Source organism: Crinia signifera, chromosome 9 (genome assembly GCF_055691185.1).
Source record: "Crinia signifera chromosome 9, ASM5569118v1, whole genome shotgun sequence".
Classification (NCBI taxonomy): domain Eukaryota; kingdom Metazoa; phylum Chordata; class Amphibia; order Anura; family Myobatrachidae; genus Crinia; species Crinia signifera.
Genome location: NC_139225.1, coordinates 169,246,230 through 169,263,729, shown reverse-complemented (window position 1 = coordinate 169,263,729; position 17,500 = coordinate 169,246,230). Strand labels below are relative to the sequence as shown.

General features: G+C 51.8%; 2 protein-coding genes across 3 annotated transcripts in view; one reads left to right on the top strand and one right to left on the bottom strand.

The window, feature by feature from the left end:
* Positions 1-17,500, bottom strand: part of SURF2 (surfeit 2) — a 52,148-nt gene that overhangs the window by 21,851 nt on the left and 12,797 nt on the right. For both annotated transcript variants that reach the window (XM_083160440.1, XM_083160439.1), the window contains exons 2-4: positions 12,492-12,646; positions 7,703-7,806; positions 7,275-7,451 (exon numbers count right to left, since the gene is read on the bottom strand). In XM_083160440.1, coding sequence (XP_083016566.1) covers positions 7,275-7,451; positions 7,703-7,806; positions 12,492-12,646 — 436 coding nt within the window. The remainder of the gene's footprint in view (positions 1-7,274; positions 7,452-7,702; positions 7,807-12,491; positions 12,647-17,500) is intronic.
* SURF1 (SURF1 cytochrome c oxidase assembly factor) overlaps positions 7,587-17,500 on the top strand; it is a 155,608-nt gene continuing 145,694 nt past the window's right edge. The window contains exon 1 of the mRNA XM_083160436.1: positions 7,587-7,637. Within this exon, the coding sequence (XP_083016562.1) occupies positions 7,602-7,637 (36 nt within the window). The 5' untranslated portion in view covers positions 7,587-7,601. The remainder of the gene's footprint in view (positions 7,638-17,500) is intronic.

The window sequence follows — 17,500 nt, the reverse complement described above, 5'->3', positions numbered from 1 at the left end:
GCACAGACCTGTCGACTCGACTTCCCCCAGGAACCCGCAAGAAACCAGGAGGCTGCTATAAATGTACGGGGTGCACAACATGCAGTGCAATGGCCAATTGTACCTCCTTCACGCATCCCCACTCAGGAGTTAAATTCAAAATCAGATTCGCACTGACATGCACCAGTACTCATGTCGTCTATCTTTTAAAATGTCCTTGCGGGCTATGTTACGTCGGAAAGACAATCAGGACTTTCCGGGAAAGAATTGCCCAACACCGCTCTGCCATCAGAGCCGCTCTTAATAAAAAACCCAACGAACAGCCTGTAGCAAAACATTTTGCGCAACTCAATCATAGTCTGGCCAGCTTACGCTACATATAATGTGAATGTCCAAAAGAGGGGACAAAGGAAGAACAAGACAGGGTTTTTGGGGCACGCATTAAGCGTGCCCCAAAAACCCTGTCTTGTTCTTCCTTTGTCCCCTCTTTTGGACATTCACATTATATACAGCTTTTTTGCTGAACCTTTTTGGGAGCACCACCAACCGAGTACCTAAGACAATTATTGTCCAAACATTGGTCTTATGTTGGTATTTAGAATTCTTGTTACTTAAATAAATCCATACTTGAGCCTGTGACGATCCCCCACCACCTTTTGAACAGCTTACGCTACACCCTCATTGACCACGTACCGGAAAATATGCGAGGTGGTGACAGAAACAAAAGACTGCTCCAACTTGAAACAAGCTGGATCTTTAAATTACAGACTGTGTCCCCCAAAGGGCTTAATGAACAAATAAATTTCAATGTGTTTCTCTAATCATGCCAGCTCATTTGTCCCTGATGTTTGATCCTTGTCTCCCCTTCCCCTTGATCTTTGATGCCTTTCTCTGTTATGTTTTCCAATATTTTTTGAGCACTCTTCAGCACTTGTTTATGGTGATTTTCTTTGTATCCCTCTACAGGTCTCGCCGCAGTTCTGTTGCCCGGCAACCAGGACGCCTGTCGGTAGACACATGATGTGAGAGCTAGTGACGTCTCCGTTACGTGGGCATCCAGACAGGAAGTACATGGAAGTGCGAGGCATACAGCACGGGGAGACCAGGGAGGAGACTCTGATGTACAGTCTATTTAGGTAAGCCTGTAATGCATTGTACCTTGTTCTATCCTTGACAACGGAGTAAAATCCGAAACGTTGGAGTAAATCTGCGTTTGTGTATTATTGATGAAATTCCCAGGAGTGCCACTATTGCCATATCTATCTATTCATTTGAGTGCAGCACCCGGGCAGTTGATATTTTTAAACACGGAGTGCCGGTATCCCGCCACACATCTGTATATTTTTACATTGCGAACCTTTAAATTACTTATCAATCTTATTTCCTTTAAATTAATTCACCTCCTTAATATTCTACCTAGAATTCTCATATAGTTTCGTTATACTTTCTCTAAGGTCCCGTGGAAGATATTCAATATATATTCCCCATTTTTTATAAAACCTAGTGATACCTTTCTCTATATCTGGAAGAGTTGCTCTTCATTCCATATACATAATCTTCAAAATCATAGCTTCCAATTCTAATATTGATGGGGCAGATCTCTTTATCCAATGATATAATATTAATTTGTTAGCTACCCCAATTATTACTGTTAATAGTGGTAAGATTTTCCTTTTTCTGGGGCCTAACTCCCATTCCTGAAAATGGAACAGAATGCAGGCTTGTGGGCATTTACTAATTCTTAAACCAAGTACTTATTGGTACTTGTTTCCTAGAAGGGCGCCCACGATTTTGATCTTAGGCATCGCAAGGAAAAAAATCGCGTCGGTCGCATCGCATGCGGCCAAAAAATCGCATGCGATGCGACCGACGCGATTACCGCGATTTTACATAGGAATCAATGTTAAATGGCCCAATTGACCTGATTTCACATAGGGAACAATGTTAAATGGCTCACAGACCCCAAATACCCACCCTGAAGTGTGAAATGGCCCCCCCAATTGTTAACGCCACCCCACGATCAACGTCAACCCGAAGCGTGGTGAGCGCAGCGAGCCCGCGAGGGGTGGCGGTACGCATCCTCCAACCTTTTCATACCCCCACTATCCACGTCGGCGTGGAGTTGTGAATAGAAAGTGTGGCGAGTGCAGCGCGCCCGAAGCGTGGCGAGCCCCGCGTGGGGATGCGGAACACGCTCCCGAAGCGTGGCAAGCGCAGCGTGCCCCGCGAGGGGACACGGATTACTTAACATGTATTCCGCATCCGCTCGCCACGCTTCGGGCTCGTATTCCGCGTCCCCGCGCTGGGCACGCTGCGGTTGCCACGCTTCGGGCTCGGTGGCTCGCCACACTTTCTATTCTGAACTCCACGCAGACGTGGATAGTGGGGGTATGAAAAGGTCGGAGGACGCGTATCGCTGCGCTCGCCACGCTTCAGGTTGACGTTGATCGTGGGGTGGCGTTAACAATTGGGGGGGCCATTTCACACTTCAGGGTGGCTATTTGGGGTCTGTGGGCCATTTAACATGGTTCCCTATGTAAAATCGGGTCAATTGGGCCATTTAACATTGTTCCCTATGTAAAATCGGTAATCGCGTCGGTCGCATCGCATGCGATTTTTTGGCCGCATGTGATGCGACCGACGCGATTTACATTTTACCATGCATTTCTATGTAAAATCGCAGCCATCGCATCGGTCGCATCGCATGCCATTATAATGGCATGCGATGCCCGCCCTTCTAGGAAACAAGTACCAATTTATCACCTTATTCCAGAGTTTTGCTATTTTCCAACAACTCCAAAAATTATGAAAAAAAGATGCAGATGTTTTACTACATTTAATAGATCTCTCTCAGGCATGCCCAAAGTCAGGCCCGGGGGCCAATTGCCGCCCGAGCTGTCATTTCAAGTGGCCCACAGCCTCCAGCTGGAAGCGGGCAGAGCATCAGATGTGGGAAGCACAGCACAGGACAAAGGTGGGGCCACGGCGAACACGCCTTTACCTTGCCGTCTGCTTCAGTGAGGAGGTGCCGGCCACCACAATCAGATGTGTTTGGCATCTTACCCCTGCTGCTGCAATTGTATATCACCCTACTCCACAATCACAGTGACAGCAGTGTTTGGGGAGGGGGGCAGCAAGGGGGAAGCTTGTTCCTGTAAAATGCAGAGTGGAGGAGGGTGGCAGTGGGAGCCCAAGCATCTCCTGTCCTTGCAGTGCCTGCATTGCCTCTCCTCTGGCTCACACAAGTGGCTTGGAAAGGGCAGGCTGGGGGACATAGTGAATGGGGGCAGGCTGGAGGAAATACAGTGAAGGGGCAGGCTGGGGGACATAGAGTCAATGGGAGCAGAGTGGGCGACCATTCTGATGTGATTAATGATTCAAAGAATGTCAGGCAGAATGGTCGGCCCCCATACATTTTCACCTCACCAAAACTGGCCCTCGTCGCAAAAAGTTTGGACACCCCTTATCTATCTGATTCTCCTGCTATCATATGGGCTCTGGAGATATATATGCCCTTGCTAGGATTTTAAAATATACTTCTTGTAGTAATGCAGAGTAAAGGTCTTTATAAATATGTATACAATTTTGTATAACTGGTTCCCATTCCGAGATCTCTGGTATATTTTTTTGCCACCTACTGACTGCCCGCTTTCATTTTTTGATTGAATTGGTTATTTGAAATTCTTCATAGTATAAGGATAGACAGTATTTACCCTTACCAGTTTTAATCATCACCCTTTTTATAGGATCTATAGCATCTGTATCTTCCATCGGTTCTTTTTTAGTCTGTATATAATGCCGGACTTGTAAATACATATAGAAGTCAGTTTGTTCCAGGTTATATTTCTCCAAATGACATCATTCTGCCTCCTGGGTCAAAAACATCTCTAAATTGAGACAATACCTTTGTCTCTCCATCTTAAGAACTTTCTGTTCTCTAACCCAGGTAAAAACTGTGGATCGCCCCATATCGTATTGAAATTTGAAACTTTAAAGTTTATTTTCATTTGTTTATTGGTTTTAACCCACGTATAGTATGTATCCGCAAATAAAATTGAATGAAACATATCTGTTGGTATAATTTTTTTTTGGAGCATGAATTAATGCTATCGGCGAGTATGGTTGGAAAAACTCTGTCTCTAGCTCGAAATGAATAAATATCTCCTCCAAAACCAATCTATAATGTACCTGAAACATACGGCTTTACAGAATTCTCCCACATCGGCATATTTGGTACTTGTGGAGTATCACGGCTCCCACGACCTGCATCGTATGCAGATCGTATGCTAAAAATCGCATCGCATGTGGCATACGATGCGATACGATGTTTTACCGATTTTTGACAATTTTTGCTCAAAAATCGTATGCCATCGAATGGCATCGTATGCCATATGTAGTGGCATACGATGGCATACGATGCGATACGATGTTTTACCGATTTTTGAGGATTTTTGCTCAAAAATCATATGCCATCGCATGGCATCGTATGCCATATGTAGTGGCATACGATGGCATATGATGCGATACGATGTTTTACCAATTTTTGAGCATTTTAGCTCAAAAATCGTATGCGATTGCATCGGATGCAATACGATGGCATCCGATGCGATGGCATCGGATTTTACATTGAAATGCATCAGAATGCATTGAAATGTGTATTAAACTTGTGAAATGCCCCCAAATGCCATTTTTCATAGTGCACCACCCCCACTATCAACGTCAACCCGAAGCGTGGCGAGCGCAGCGAGCCCGCAAGGGGCGGCGGTACGCGTCCTACGACCTTTTCATACCCCCACTATCCACGTCGGCGTGGAGTTGAGAATAGAATAGTGTGGCGAGCGCAGCGAGCCCCGCGGATACCTTCACAGCTATACGCGTCCCCTCGCGGGCTTCACAGGTATCCGCGTCCCCTCGTTTCTCCAATGTAAGTTTCTCCAATTCCTCAGTGGAATGATCATCCATACAGTCCAGTTCGGAGGATCCCTCTCCTTCAAGACTGAAGCCTGTCTGGGACATAGACCTCTTAAGATTCTGCAGTTGCAGAAATTCCTTCTTAGATACAAAAGAGTGTTTCATTCAGTCCATAAGATTTTTAATTATGTCTGATTTTCCCAAATTTTCAGTCGGCTTAACCGGACACGTTTAAAAATCCTCACAGAAAGTTTTCTTTTGAGCACAAGTAAATATTTTGTCACATCCCTAATAAGTATTAGAGAAGTATTTCTTTTTAGCGGTTCTCTTCTTATGAGCTGTGAAGAAGGCTTACCTCATTATCCAGCTTATGGGGAGAAGGCAGATCCATCGTGCTGGGTAATACAGACTGACAATCTGCAATGTATAGGTGTTAACTGACGCGCTGTCAGCTGGAAGGGACATCGCCAGAGGGGTGAGTTAGCGCTCCCCCGCGTCGGCAGTGAGATCTTGTCGGTGTCCCCTCCTGCTTCGCCTCGCTAATGAGGCGAAGCAGGAACAGTTGTAGCGGTACTCTTAGTGCCCTGCAACAGGAGCTTAATGCTTCATCTTAAAGGCAGGCAGGCCACACCTCTTTACACTCTTCTCCCCGGGAATCGAGGTAACCATGTTTTAAAAGTAAAAACCTACACTGTCCTAACTAGAAACAGAGACAAGAGAAAAAGACACAGAGGAAAAGGAAGAGGCGGATATTATACACAAGGTGGGCGGTCCCAGAAAAAAATCCAACCTAGATTAGGAGGATGAGGGGAATATCCCAGTGTCATTGCTGCCATGACAGTCTGAGTCATGTGATGTCAGTCACCCGCACCGAGCAGGGAAAGCCATGCCCGAATTCCCAGGGGAACACCCAATATTTTATGGACGTTGCCCTCCAGCTTCCCCCTGCCTGCCCTACTCCCCTACCCATGAGAACAACTAAGTGAGTGTGATACTCGCCGAAGGATGTCTATGGCAGGGGTTGGGAGCCTTTTCTGTGCCGAGGGCCGTTTGTATGGTGAAAAAAATCCTTTGGGGGCAATATGTAAAAATGTCTCTTACAAATTGTCCGGCTGCAGCCGCCCCCCGCTCTGGCGGCTGCCGCTGAATAGGAATGAGAGTCTCCGGCTGCAGCCGTCCCCCGCTCCGGCGGCTGCCGCTGATTAGGACTGACAGTCTCCGGCTGCAGCCGTCCCCCGCTCCAGCGGCTGCCGCTGATTAGGACTGACAGTCTCCGGCTGCAGCCGACCCATGCTCCGGCGGCAGCTGCCGCTGAATAGGACTGACAGTCTCTGGCTGCAGCCATCCCCCGCTCCGGCGGCTGCCGCTGAATAGGACTGACAGTCTCTAGCTGCAGCCATCCCATGCTCCGGCGGCAGCTGCCGCTGAATAGGACTGAGTCTCCGGCTGCAGCCGTCCCCCACTCCGGCGGCTGCCGCTGATTAGGACTGACAGTCTCCGGCTGCAGCCGTCCCCCACTCCGGCGGCTGCCGCTGAATAGGACTGACAGTCTCTAGCTGCAGCCATCCCATGCTCCGGCGGCAGCTGCCGCTGAATAGGACTGAGTCTCCGGCTGCAGCCGTCCCCCACTCCGGCGGCTGCCGCTGATTAGGACTGACAGTCTCTAGCTGCAGCCGTCCCCAGCTCCGGCGGCAGCTGCCGCTGAATAGGACTGAGTCTCCGGCTGCAGCCGTCCCCCGCTCTGGCGGCTGCCGCTGAATAGGAATGACAGTCTCCGGCTGCAGCCGTCCCATGCTCCGTCGGCTGCCGCTGAATAGGACTGACAGTCTCCGGCTGCAGCCGTCCCCCGCTCCGGCGGCTGCCGCTGATTAGGACTGACAGTCTCTAGCTGCAGCCGTCCCCAGCTCCGGCGGCTGCCGCTGATTAGGACTGACAGTCTCTAGCTGCAGCCGTCCCCAGCTCCGGCGGCTGCCGCTGAATAGGACTGACAGTCTCTAGCTGCAGCCATCCCATGCTCCGGCGGCAGCTGCCGCTGAATAGGACTGAGTCTCCGGCTGCAGCCGTCCCCCACTCCGGCGGCTGCCGCTGATTAGGACTGACAGTCTCTGGCTGCAGCCATCCCACACTGAATAGGAATGACAGTCTCTGGCTGCAGCCATCCCACGCTCCGGCGGCTGCCGCTGAATAGGACTGATAGTCTCCGGCTGCTGCTGATTAAGAGGAATATCGCGAGAACTACCGACCTCTCACGAGAATTCCCCTGTACTTGACTCCCGGCAAAGCCGCCTGGCGGGTCACTCAGACCGGCTACGGGGACCGTATACGGCCCGCGGGCCAGAGGTTCCCCACCCCTGGTCTATGCAATAAACATCAGGCCAATGTACCTGGGTAGAGGTCACTCATGCTGTCCCCGGAGTCACTGTCCTCAGAATCACTGTTGTCATTTTCCCTCATATCTCCTTTCTTTGCTGCTGGCTTTTCACCCCCTGAGTGTCGCTGGCTCTTCTGGCTTTGGAGGCAGGCAGGAACATATGGCACACCTTCCTTCTGACATTCCTCATCTGATAAAAAAAGAAAATCATATGTTTAAAGCCTTTTATTTATTGTAACAGAAGAGCACTAAGGTTCTATTTATATTTTATTTTTATCATGATTCCATATTTCAGCAGCTCAGCTAAGCTACCATCCGCCCGCCCGAGACACCCAGGAGTATGCTTCAGAGACCCAATGCTGCCTACAAATATAGGGTGAGTCCAGTAATCTAGCAGAAAAGATGCATCAACACTGTGCTTAAAACAGAACAATAACTTACATTTGCTCAGAGCTTTTAGGTAGCGCTTTCCCTGTATGTGTCTCTGAACGTGATCTGGAATTTTATTGATGTGACGAAGTGTCAGCTTGCAAAACAGCTGTAATCTGAAAGGAAGCAACAGAGATTTCTATTTATAAACAGTCTTTCTTTGATTCAGAGCATTAACCCTAACCAAGATTTCTGTATTACTGGGAGACAAGCCCCGAGCACATGTATTACAGTGCACGCAGCGCAAGCACAGCTGGGGGGACAGGCCCCGAGCACATGTATTACAGTACACGCAGCGCAAGTACAGCTGGGGGGACAGGCCCCGAGCACATGTATTACAGTACACGCAGCACAAGCACAGCTGGGGGGACAGGCCCGGAGCACATGTATTACAGTGCACGCAGCGCAAGCACAGCTGGGAGACAGGCCCTGAGCACATGTATTACAGTACACGCAGCACAAGCACAGCTGGGAGACAGGCCCCGAGCACATGTATTACAGTACACGCAGCCCAAGCACAGCTGGGGGGACAGGCCCCGAGCACATGTATTACAGTACACGCAGCACAAGCACAGCTGGGGGGACAGGCCCCGAGCACATGTATTACAGTGCACGCATCGCAAGCACAGCTGTGGGGACAGGCCCCGAGCACATGTATTACAGTGCACGCAGCGCAAGCACAGCTGGGAGACAGGCCCTGAACACATGTATTACAGTGGATGAAGCACAAGTACAGCTGGGGGGACAGGCCCCGAGCACATGTATTACAGTACACGCAGCACAAGCACAGCTGGGGGGACAGGCCCCGAGCACATGTATTACAGTACACGCAGCACAAGCACAGCTGGGGGGACAGGCCCCGAGCACATGTATTACAGTGCACGCATCGCAAGCACATGTATTACAGTGCACGCAGCGCAAGCACAGCTGGGGGGACAGGCCGCGAGCACATGTATTACAGTGCACACAGTGCAAACACAGCTGGGGGGACAGGCCCCAAACACATGATTACAGTACACGCAGCGCAAGTACAGCTGGGAGACAGGCCCGGAGCACATGGGGGTACTTGTTTCCTATCTGGGCGCCCGTCGCGGGCATCGCGGGTACATTTATGTATGGCCGCGACGCGACCGACGCGATGCCCGCGATTTCCCATTGAAACCAATGTTAAACTTGGAAATCGTGTCGGTCGCGTCGCGGCCGGCCATAAATGCACCCGCGATGCCCGCGACGCGATGCTCACGATTTCCCATAGGAATCAATGTTAAAAGCCGCGATGGACCCGATTTTACTGTTAAATGCCTCAATCCACCCGATTTGGCCATAGGATTCAATGTTAAATGGGCCACAGAGCCCATTAACCCTTAAATATCCCCCCCAAATTTTGACGCCACCCCACGATCGACGACAACCCGAAGCGTGGCGAGCGCAGCGAGCCCGCGAGGGGCGGCGGTACGCGTCCTCCGACCTTTTTAATGCCCTACTATCCACTAGGGCGTGGTGTGAGAATATAATAGTGTGGCGAGCGCAGCGAGCCACCGAGCCCGAAGCGTGGCGAGCGCAGCGAGCCCCGCGAGGGGACGCGGATACCTTCACAGTTATGCGCGTCCCCTCGCGGCCTTCACAGTGAAGGTATCCGCGTCCGCTCGCCACACTATTATATTCTCACACCACGCCCTAGTGGATAGTAGGGCATGAAAAGGTCGGAGGACGCGTACCGCCGCCCCTCGCGGGCTCGCTGCGCTCGCCACGCTTCGGGTTGGCGTCGATCGTGGGGTGGCGTCAAAATTTGGGGGGGATATTTAAGGGTTAATTGGGCCTAATTCAGGGTTATTATGGCCAAATCGGGTCAATTGAGCCATTTAACAGTGAAATCGCGGTCAATCAGCCTTTTTTAACATTGTTCCCTATGGGAAAATCGCGGTGATCGCGGTCATCGCGGGCATCGCGACCATCCAATTTTACCCGCGATGCCCGCGATGACCGCGATTTTTACCCCCGATCAACGCGATTTTGATCGTGGGCGCCCAGATAGGAAACAAGTACCCACATGTATTACAGTGGATGAAGCACAAGCACAGCTGGGGGGACAGGCCCCAAGCACATGATTACAGTACACGCAGCGCAAGTACAGCCGGGAGACAGGCCCCAAGCACATGATTACAGTACACGCAGCGCAAGTACAGCTGGGAGACAGGCCCGGAGCACATGTATTACAGTACACGCAGCGCAAGCACAGCTGGGAGACAGGCCCCAAGCACATGATTACAGTACACGCAGCGCAAGCACAGCTGGGGGGACAGGCCCGGAGCACATGTATTACAGTACACGCAGCGCAAGCACAGCTGGGAGATAGGCCCGGAGCACATGTATTACAGTGGATGAAGCACAAGCACATGATTACAGTACACGCAGCGCAAGTACAGCTGGGAGACAGGCCCGGAGCACATGTATTACAGTGGATGAAGCACAAGCACAGCTGGGAGACAGGCCCAGAGCACATGTATTACAGTGGATGAAGCACAAGCACAGCTGGGGGGACAGGCCCGGAGCACATGTATTACAGTGGATGAAGCACAAGCACAGCTGGGAGACAGGCCCCGAACACATGTATTACAGTACATTCAGCGCAAGCACAGCTGGGGGGACAGGCCCGGAGCACATGTATTACAGTGGATGAAGCACAAGCACAGCTGGGAGACAGGCCCAGAGCACATGTATTACAGTGGATGAAGCACAAGCACAGCTGGGGGGACAGGCCCGGAGCACATGTATTACAGTGGATGAAGCACAAGCACAGCTGGGAGACAGGCCCCGAACACATGTATTACAGTACATTCAGCGCAAGCACAGCTGGGGAGACAGGCCCGGAGCACATGTATTACAGTGGATGAAGCACAAGCACAGCTGGGGGGACAGGCCCCAAGCACATGATTACAGTACACGCAGCGCAAGCACAGCTGGGTGACAGGCCCGGAGCACATGTATTACAGTACACGCAGCGCAAGCACAGCTGGGGGGACAGGCCCCAAGCACATGATTACAGTACACGCAGCGCAAGTACAGCTGGGAGCCCGGAGCACATGTATTACAGTACACGCAGCGCAAGCACAGCTGGGGGGACAGGCCCGGAGCACATGTATTACAGTGGATGAAGCACAAGCACAGCTGGGGGGACAGGCCCCAAGCACATGATTACAGTACACGCAGCGCAAGCACAGCTGGGAGACAGGCCCGGAGCACATGTATTACAGTACACACAGCGCAAGCACAGCTGGGGGGACAGGCCCGGAGCACATGTATTACAGTACACGCAGCGCAAGCACAGCTGGGGGGACAGGCCCCAAGCACATTATTACAGTACACGCAGCGCAAGTACAGCTGGGAGACAGGCCCGGAGCACATGTATTACAGTACACGCAGCGCAAGCACAGCTGGGGGGACAGGCCCCAAGCACATGATTACAGTACACGCAGCGCAAGCACAGCTGGGAGACAGGCCCCAAGCACATGATTACAGTACACGCAGCGCAAGCACAGCTGTGGGGACAGGCCCCGAGCACATGTATTACAGTGGATGAAGCACAAGCACAGCTGGGAGACAGGCCCGGAGCACATGTATTACAGTGGATGAAGCACAAGCAAAGCTGGGGGACAGGCCCGGAGCACATGTATTACAGTGGATGAAGCACAAGCACAGCTGGAGGGACAGGCCCCAAGCACATGATTACAGTACACGCAGCGCAAGCACAGCTGGGAGACAGGCCCGGAGCACATGTATTACAGTGGATGAAGCACAAGCACAGCTGGGGGGACAGGCCCCAAGCACATGTATTACAGTACACGCAGCGCAAGCACAGCTGGGAGACAGGCCCGGAGCACATGTATTACAGTGGATGAAGCACAAGCACAGCTGGGGGGACAGGCCCCAAGCACATGATTACAGTACACGCAGCGCAAGTACAGCTGGGGGGACAGGCCCCGAGCACATGTATTACAGTGGATGAAGCACAAGTACAGCTGGGAGACAGGCCCGGAGCACATGTATTACAGTGGATGAAGCACAAGCACAGCTGGGGGGACAGGCCCCAAGCACATGTATTACAGTACACGCAGCGCAAGCACAGCTGGGGGGACAGGCCCGGAGCACATGTATTACAGTGGATGAAGCACAAGCACAGCTGGGGGGACAGGCCCCAAGCACATGATTACAGTACACGCAGCGCAAGCACAGCTGGGAGACAGGCCCGGAGCACATGTATTACAGTACACGCAGCGCAAGCACAGCTGGGGGGACAGGCCCGGAGCACATGTATTACAGTACACGCAGCGCAAGCACAGCTGGGGGGACAGGCCCCAAGCACATTATTACAGTACACGCAGCGCAAGTACAGCTGGGAGACAGGCCCGGAGCACATGTATTACAGTACACGCAGCGCAAGCACAGCTGGGGGGACAGGCCCCAAGCACATGATTACAGTACACGCAGCGCAAGCACAGCTGGGAGACAGGCCCCAAGCACATGTATTACAGTGGATGAAGCACAAGTACAGCTGGGAGACAGGCCCGGAGCACATGTATTACAGTGGATGAAGCACAAGCACAGCTGGGGGGACAGGCCCCAAGCACATGGTTACAGTACACGCAGCGCAAGCACAGCTGTGACTGTTACTATAAAATCTTGTATCGCAGAAAATGTGCTACTCTGATAAAATGATGTTCACCACATTAACCCATTGGTGTTTAATGCTGAGTAATCAGGAAAATGTACCTGGTTTACATAAACGTATACTATAACCTACGCGTTCTTAGTGCTTGGGACAATATGCGGCTCATAGGTGCTGTAATCAAAGGGTGTAGACATTTTTGACAGCTGTTTATATTTCTTTCCATCCGTGAAGCTCTGCAATTCGGGAAGCCGACATGGCAATTCATGTCCTGTTAGGGTAAAACGGACCTAGACAAAAAACAATAATAGGGTCATGTTAAAACTTGCATTCCAGTCCCATTTAGCAACATACAGATGTAGCCAGCCTGATTGTGCCTGCCACCGCATTATATCCATAGTGCTGGCGGGGGGGGCGTTGCCAAGAATGGGGGCGCGCGAGCATCTCGTGCACCCTATTCTGGCGGATGTGGCGGGGTGGTGCAGGCTGGCGGATGCCGATCAGATCTTCAGGAGATCTCTCATTAGAGCAGGGGTAGGGAAACTCCAGCCCGCAGGCCGGATACGGCCCCCGCACCCAGTATAACAGCCACCCGCCCGGCTATATTACCGATTAATCAGCTGCCCGCCCGCCTATATTACTGAAGTATCAGCCACCCGCCTATATTACATACCAGCCGCCGGGGATGGCTGCTGCTGCTGACACCGGGGAGATGTGCATAACACGCGCCCGCCAATTACTGCCGGCGCATCACCTCCACAGCCACTGTGATTGGCGGGCGCATCTTCTGCACATCTCCCCAGCGGCAGCCGCCACTATCCCCGGCGCCTGGTATGTAACATAGGTGGGCGGCTGATACATCAGTAATATAGGCAGGCGGGCGGCAGATACATCAGTAATATAGGCAGGCGGGCGGCTGATACATCAGTAATATAGGCGGGCGGGGGAGATGTGCAGAAGACGCACCCGCCAATGCTGCTTCTCTTACCATCCCTTCCCCAGTGACTGACAGATCCAGGGGTTGTCATTTACCCCTGGATTCACACCCAAACAGGTTAATGTGATTATGTCTGATTCTCATAATCAGACATAATCACATTAACCTGTTTGGGGGTGACACCCCCCTTCCTCCACACGGTCACTTTTTATGGTGTCTCTGCCCACATGTATATGTCGCTGGCCGTGTGTATAATGCCCACATGTATATGCCGCTGCCCGTGTGTATAATGCCCACATGTATATGCCGCTGCCCGTGTGTATAATGCCCACAGGTATATGCCGCTGCCCATGTGTATAATGGCCCACATGTATATGCCGCTGCCCGTGTGTATAATGCCCACATGTATATGCCGCTGCCCGTGTGTATAATGCCCACATGTATATGCCGCTGCCCGTGTGTATAATGCCCACAGATATATGCCGCTGCCCGTGTGTATAATGCCCACAGGTATATGCCGCTGCCCGTGTGTATAATGCCCACATGTATATGCCGCTGCCCTGTGTATAATGCACACATGTATATGCCGCTGCCCTTGTGCATAATGCCCACATGTATATGCCGCTGCCCTTGTGTATAATCCCCACATGTATATGCCGCTGCCCTTGTGTATAATCCCCACATGTATATGCCGCTGCCCTTGTGTATAATCCCCACATGTATATGCCGCTGCCCTGTGTATAATGCCCACATGTATATGCCGCTGCCCTGTGTATAATGCACACATGTATATGCCGCTGCCCGTGTGCATAATGCCCACATGTATATGCCGCTGCCCTTGTGTATAATCCCCACATGTATATGCCGCTGCCCTTGTGTATATTGCCCACATGTATATGCCGCTGCCCTGTGTATAATGCCCACATGTATATGCCGCTGCCCGTGTGTATAATGCCCACATGTTTATGCCGCTGCCCTGTGAATAATGCCCACAAGTATAGGCCGCTGCCCTGTGTATAATGCCCACATGTATATGCCGCTGCCCTTGTGTATAATCCCCACATGTATATGCCGCTGCCCTTGTGTATAATGCCCACATGTATATGCCGCTGCCCTGTGTATAATGCCCACATGTATATGCCGCTGCCCTGTGTATAATGCCCACATGTATATGCCGCTGCCCTGTGAATAATGCCCACATGTATAATGCCCACATGTATATGCCGCTGCCCTGTGTATAATGCCCACATGTATATGCCGATAATTGATCATTTTTATATGGCCCCCGAAGGGTTTTCAAATTTTCCAAACGGCCCTCGGTAGCAAAAAAGGTTCCCCACCCCTGCATTAGAGCGACTCCATCTGTATAATAAACAGTGAACCGAACATTATAAACTTTTCTGGGTGCAGGATGACAGTCAGGATTCTGATGGTCAATACTCAGACATAGGGATCCCAACTGACAGGGGCTATTCTCCCTCGTGCAGTCCACAACCCCCATAGAGGGAGAATAGAACAAATGTCAAGTGCAGAGAGCCACCAAGACCGCAAGGGACTTCATTGCGCTAGCCCCCCTGTTGGTATACTGACTGTTAAGATCTCGACTTTCAGCCCGCCAAACTACAGCCACTTTTCCAGCATAACTTTCTCTATAGCTATCCAAAACTAGGAGGTGGGGCTATTAAACAACAAGACTGTTGCTATAATTTACGTTTAAAGGGGCAGACTAGATGGGCCAAGTGGTTCTGATCTGCCATCAAATTATATGTTTCTATAATTATATTAAGTGCATTTTAACTCCATGTGTTCTGCACTCACACAATGCTTATTTCCCATTGGTCACAGCTGCGCTGTAGCTCATTATCTGGGAGCGGTCACAGCAGCTCTGGCATTTCCCTCTTCCCTTCAGAAGTAAATGATGTTCCCCTCCGAGTATAGATGCGACAGAAGACAAAGAAAGAAGTCACACGGTGCTAGGTCTGGAGAGCTTAATCATACATGTAATCTAGCACTGCAATCTGGGTCTCAGCCAAACACTGCTTCACAGAGAGCTATATAGGCTGGTGTGTTGTCCTGATGAAGATCCCTTGGGTATTGCTACACTTGGGACAAAGGAGGTTATTCATTACAAAACTCAAAAGCAAAATCTTTCTCTAATGGGCAAAACCCTGCTGTATTGTAGGTGAGCAGATGTAACATGTGCAGAGCGACCCCATACATTAGGCCGTCCGAGATTCCCCCGAGCTAACATGTACAGAGCGACCCCATACATTAGGCCGTCCAAGATTCCCCCGAGCTAACATGTGCAGAGCGACCCCATACATTAGGCCGTCCCAGATTCCTCCGAGCTAACATGTGCATAGCGACCCCATACATTAGTTCGGCCTGGATTCCCCCGAGCTAACGTGTGCAGAGCGACCCCATACATTAGGCCGTCCGAGATTCCCCCGAGCTAACATGTGCAGAGCGACCCCATACATTAGGCCGTCCGAGATTCCCCAGAGCTAACATGTGCAGTGCGACCCCATACATTAGGCCGGCCTGGATTCCCCCAAGCTAACATGTGCAGAGCGACCCCATACATTAGACCGGCCTGGATTCCCCCGAGCTAACATGTGCAGAGCGACCCCATACATTAGGCCGGCCTGGATTACCCCGAGCTAAAATGTGCAGAGCGACCCCATACATTAGGCCGGCCGAGATTCCCCCGAGCTAACATGTGCAGAGCGACCCCATACATTAGGCCGTCCGAGATTCCCCCGAGCTAACATGTGCAGAGCGACCCCATACATTAGGCCGTCCGAGATTCCCCCGAGCTAACATGTGCAGAGCGACCCCATACATTAGGCCGGCCTGGATTCCCCCGAGCTAACATGTGCAGAGCGACCCCATACATTAGGCCGGCCTGGATTCCCCCGAGCTAACATGTGCAGAGCGACCCCATACATTAGGCCGGCCTGGATTCCCCCAAGCTAACATGTGCAGAGCGACCCCATACATTAGGCCGGCCTGGATTCCCCCGAGCTAACATGTGCAGAGCGACCCCATACATTAGGCCGGCCTGGATTCCCCCGAGCTAACATGTGCAGAGCGACCCCATACATTAGGCCGGCCTGGATTCCCCCGAGCTAACATGTGCAGAGCGACCCCATACATTAGGCCGGCCTGGATTCCCCCGAGCTAAAATGTGCAGAGCGACCCCATACATTAGGCGTCCGAGATTCCCCCGAGCTAACATGTGCAGAGCGACCCCATACATTAGGCCGGCCTGGATTCCCCCGAGCTAACATGTGCAGAGCGACCCCATACATTAGGCCGGCCTGGATTCCCGAGCTAACATGTGCAGAGCGACCCCATACATTAGGCCGTCCGAGATTCCCCCGAGCTAACATGTGCAGAGCGACCCCATACATTAGGCCGGCCTGGATTCCCCCGAGCTAACATGTGCAGAGCGACCCCATACATTAGGCCGGCCTGGATTCCCCCGAGCTAACATGTGCAGAGCGACCCCATACATTAGGCCGGCCTGGATTCCCGAGCTAACATGTGCAGAGCGACCCCATACATTAGGCCGGCCTGGATTCCCCCGAGCTAACATGTGCAGAGCGACCCCATACATTAGGCCGGCCTGGATTCCCGAGCTAACATGTGCAGAGCGACCCCATACATTAGGCCGTCCTGGATTCCCCCGAGCTAACATGTGCAGAGCGACCCCATACATTAGGCATCCGAGATTCCCCCGAGCTAACATGTGCAGAGCGACCCCATACATTAGGCCGTCCGAGATTCCCCTGAGCTAACATGTGCAGAGCGACCCCATACATTAGGCCGGCCTGGATTCCCGAGCTAACATGTGCAGAGCGACCCCATACATTAGGCCGTCCGAGATTCCCCCGAGCTAACATGTGCAGAGCGACCCCATACATTAGGGTGGCCTGGATTCCCCTGAGCTCCCCGGAAGAGCTCACTAAGATTTGGCACTTGATGTGCGAATTATCACATGTAAGCCTGGGGAGCTGCAGGATGGGGGCGGCAGAATGTAGAAAACCTATTTAAAAGACTGAACGGCCGCTCTCTCCTTTTGAATAGGATTTTTTAATTTTCCCTGCCACACAATGGACCCCACCCACCGCACCCAGTGCATTAACAGATGCGATACATCACGGGTGCTTACACCCGCAATGTGCCGCCCCTCTGTCAAATTCAA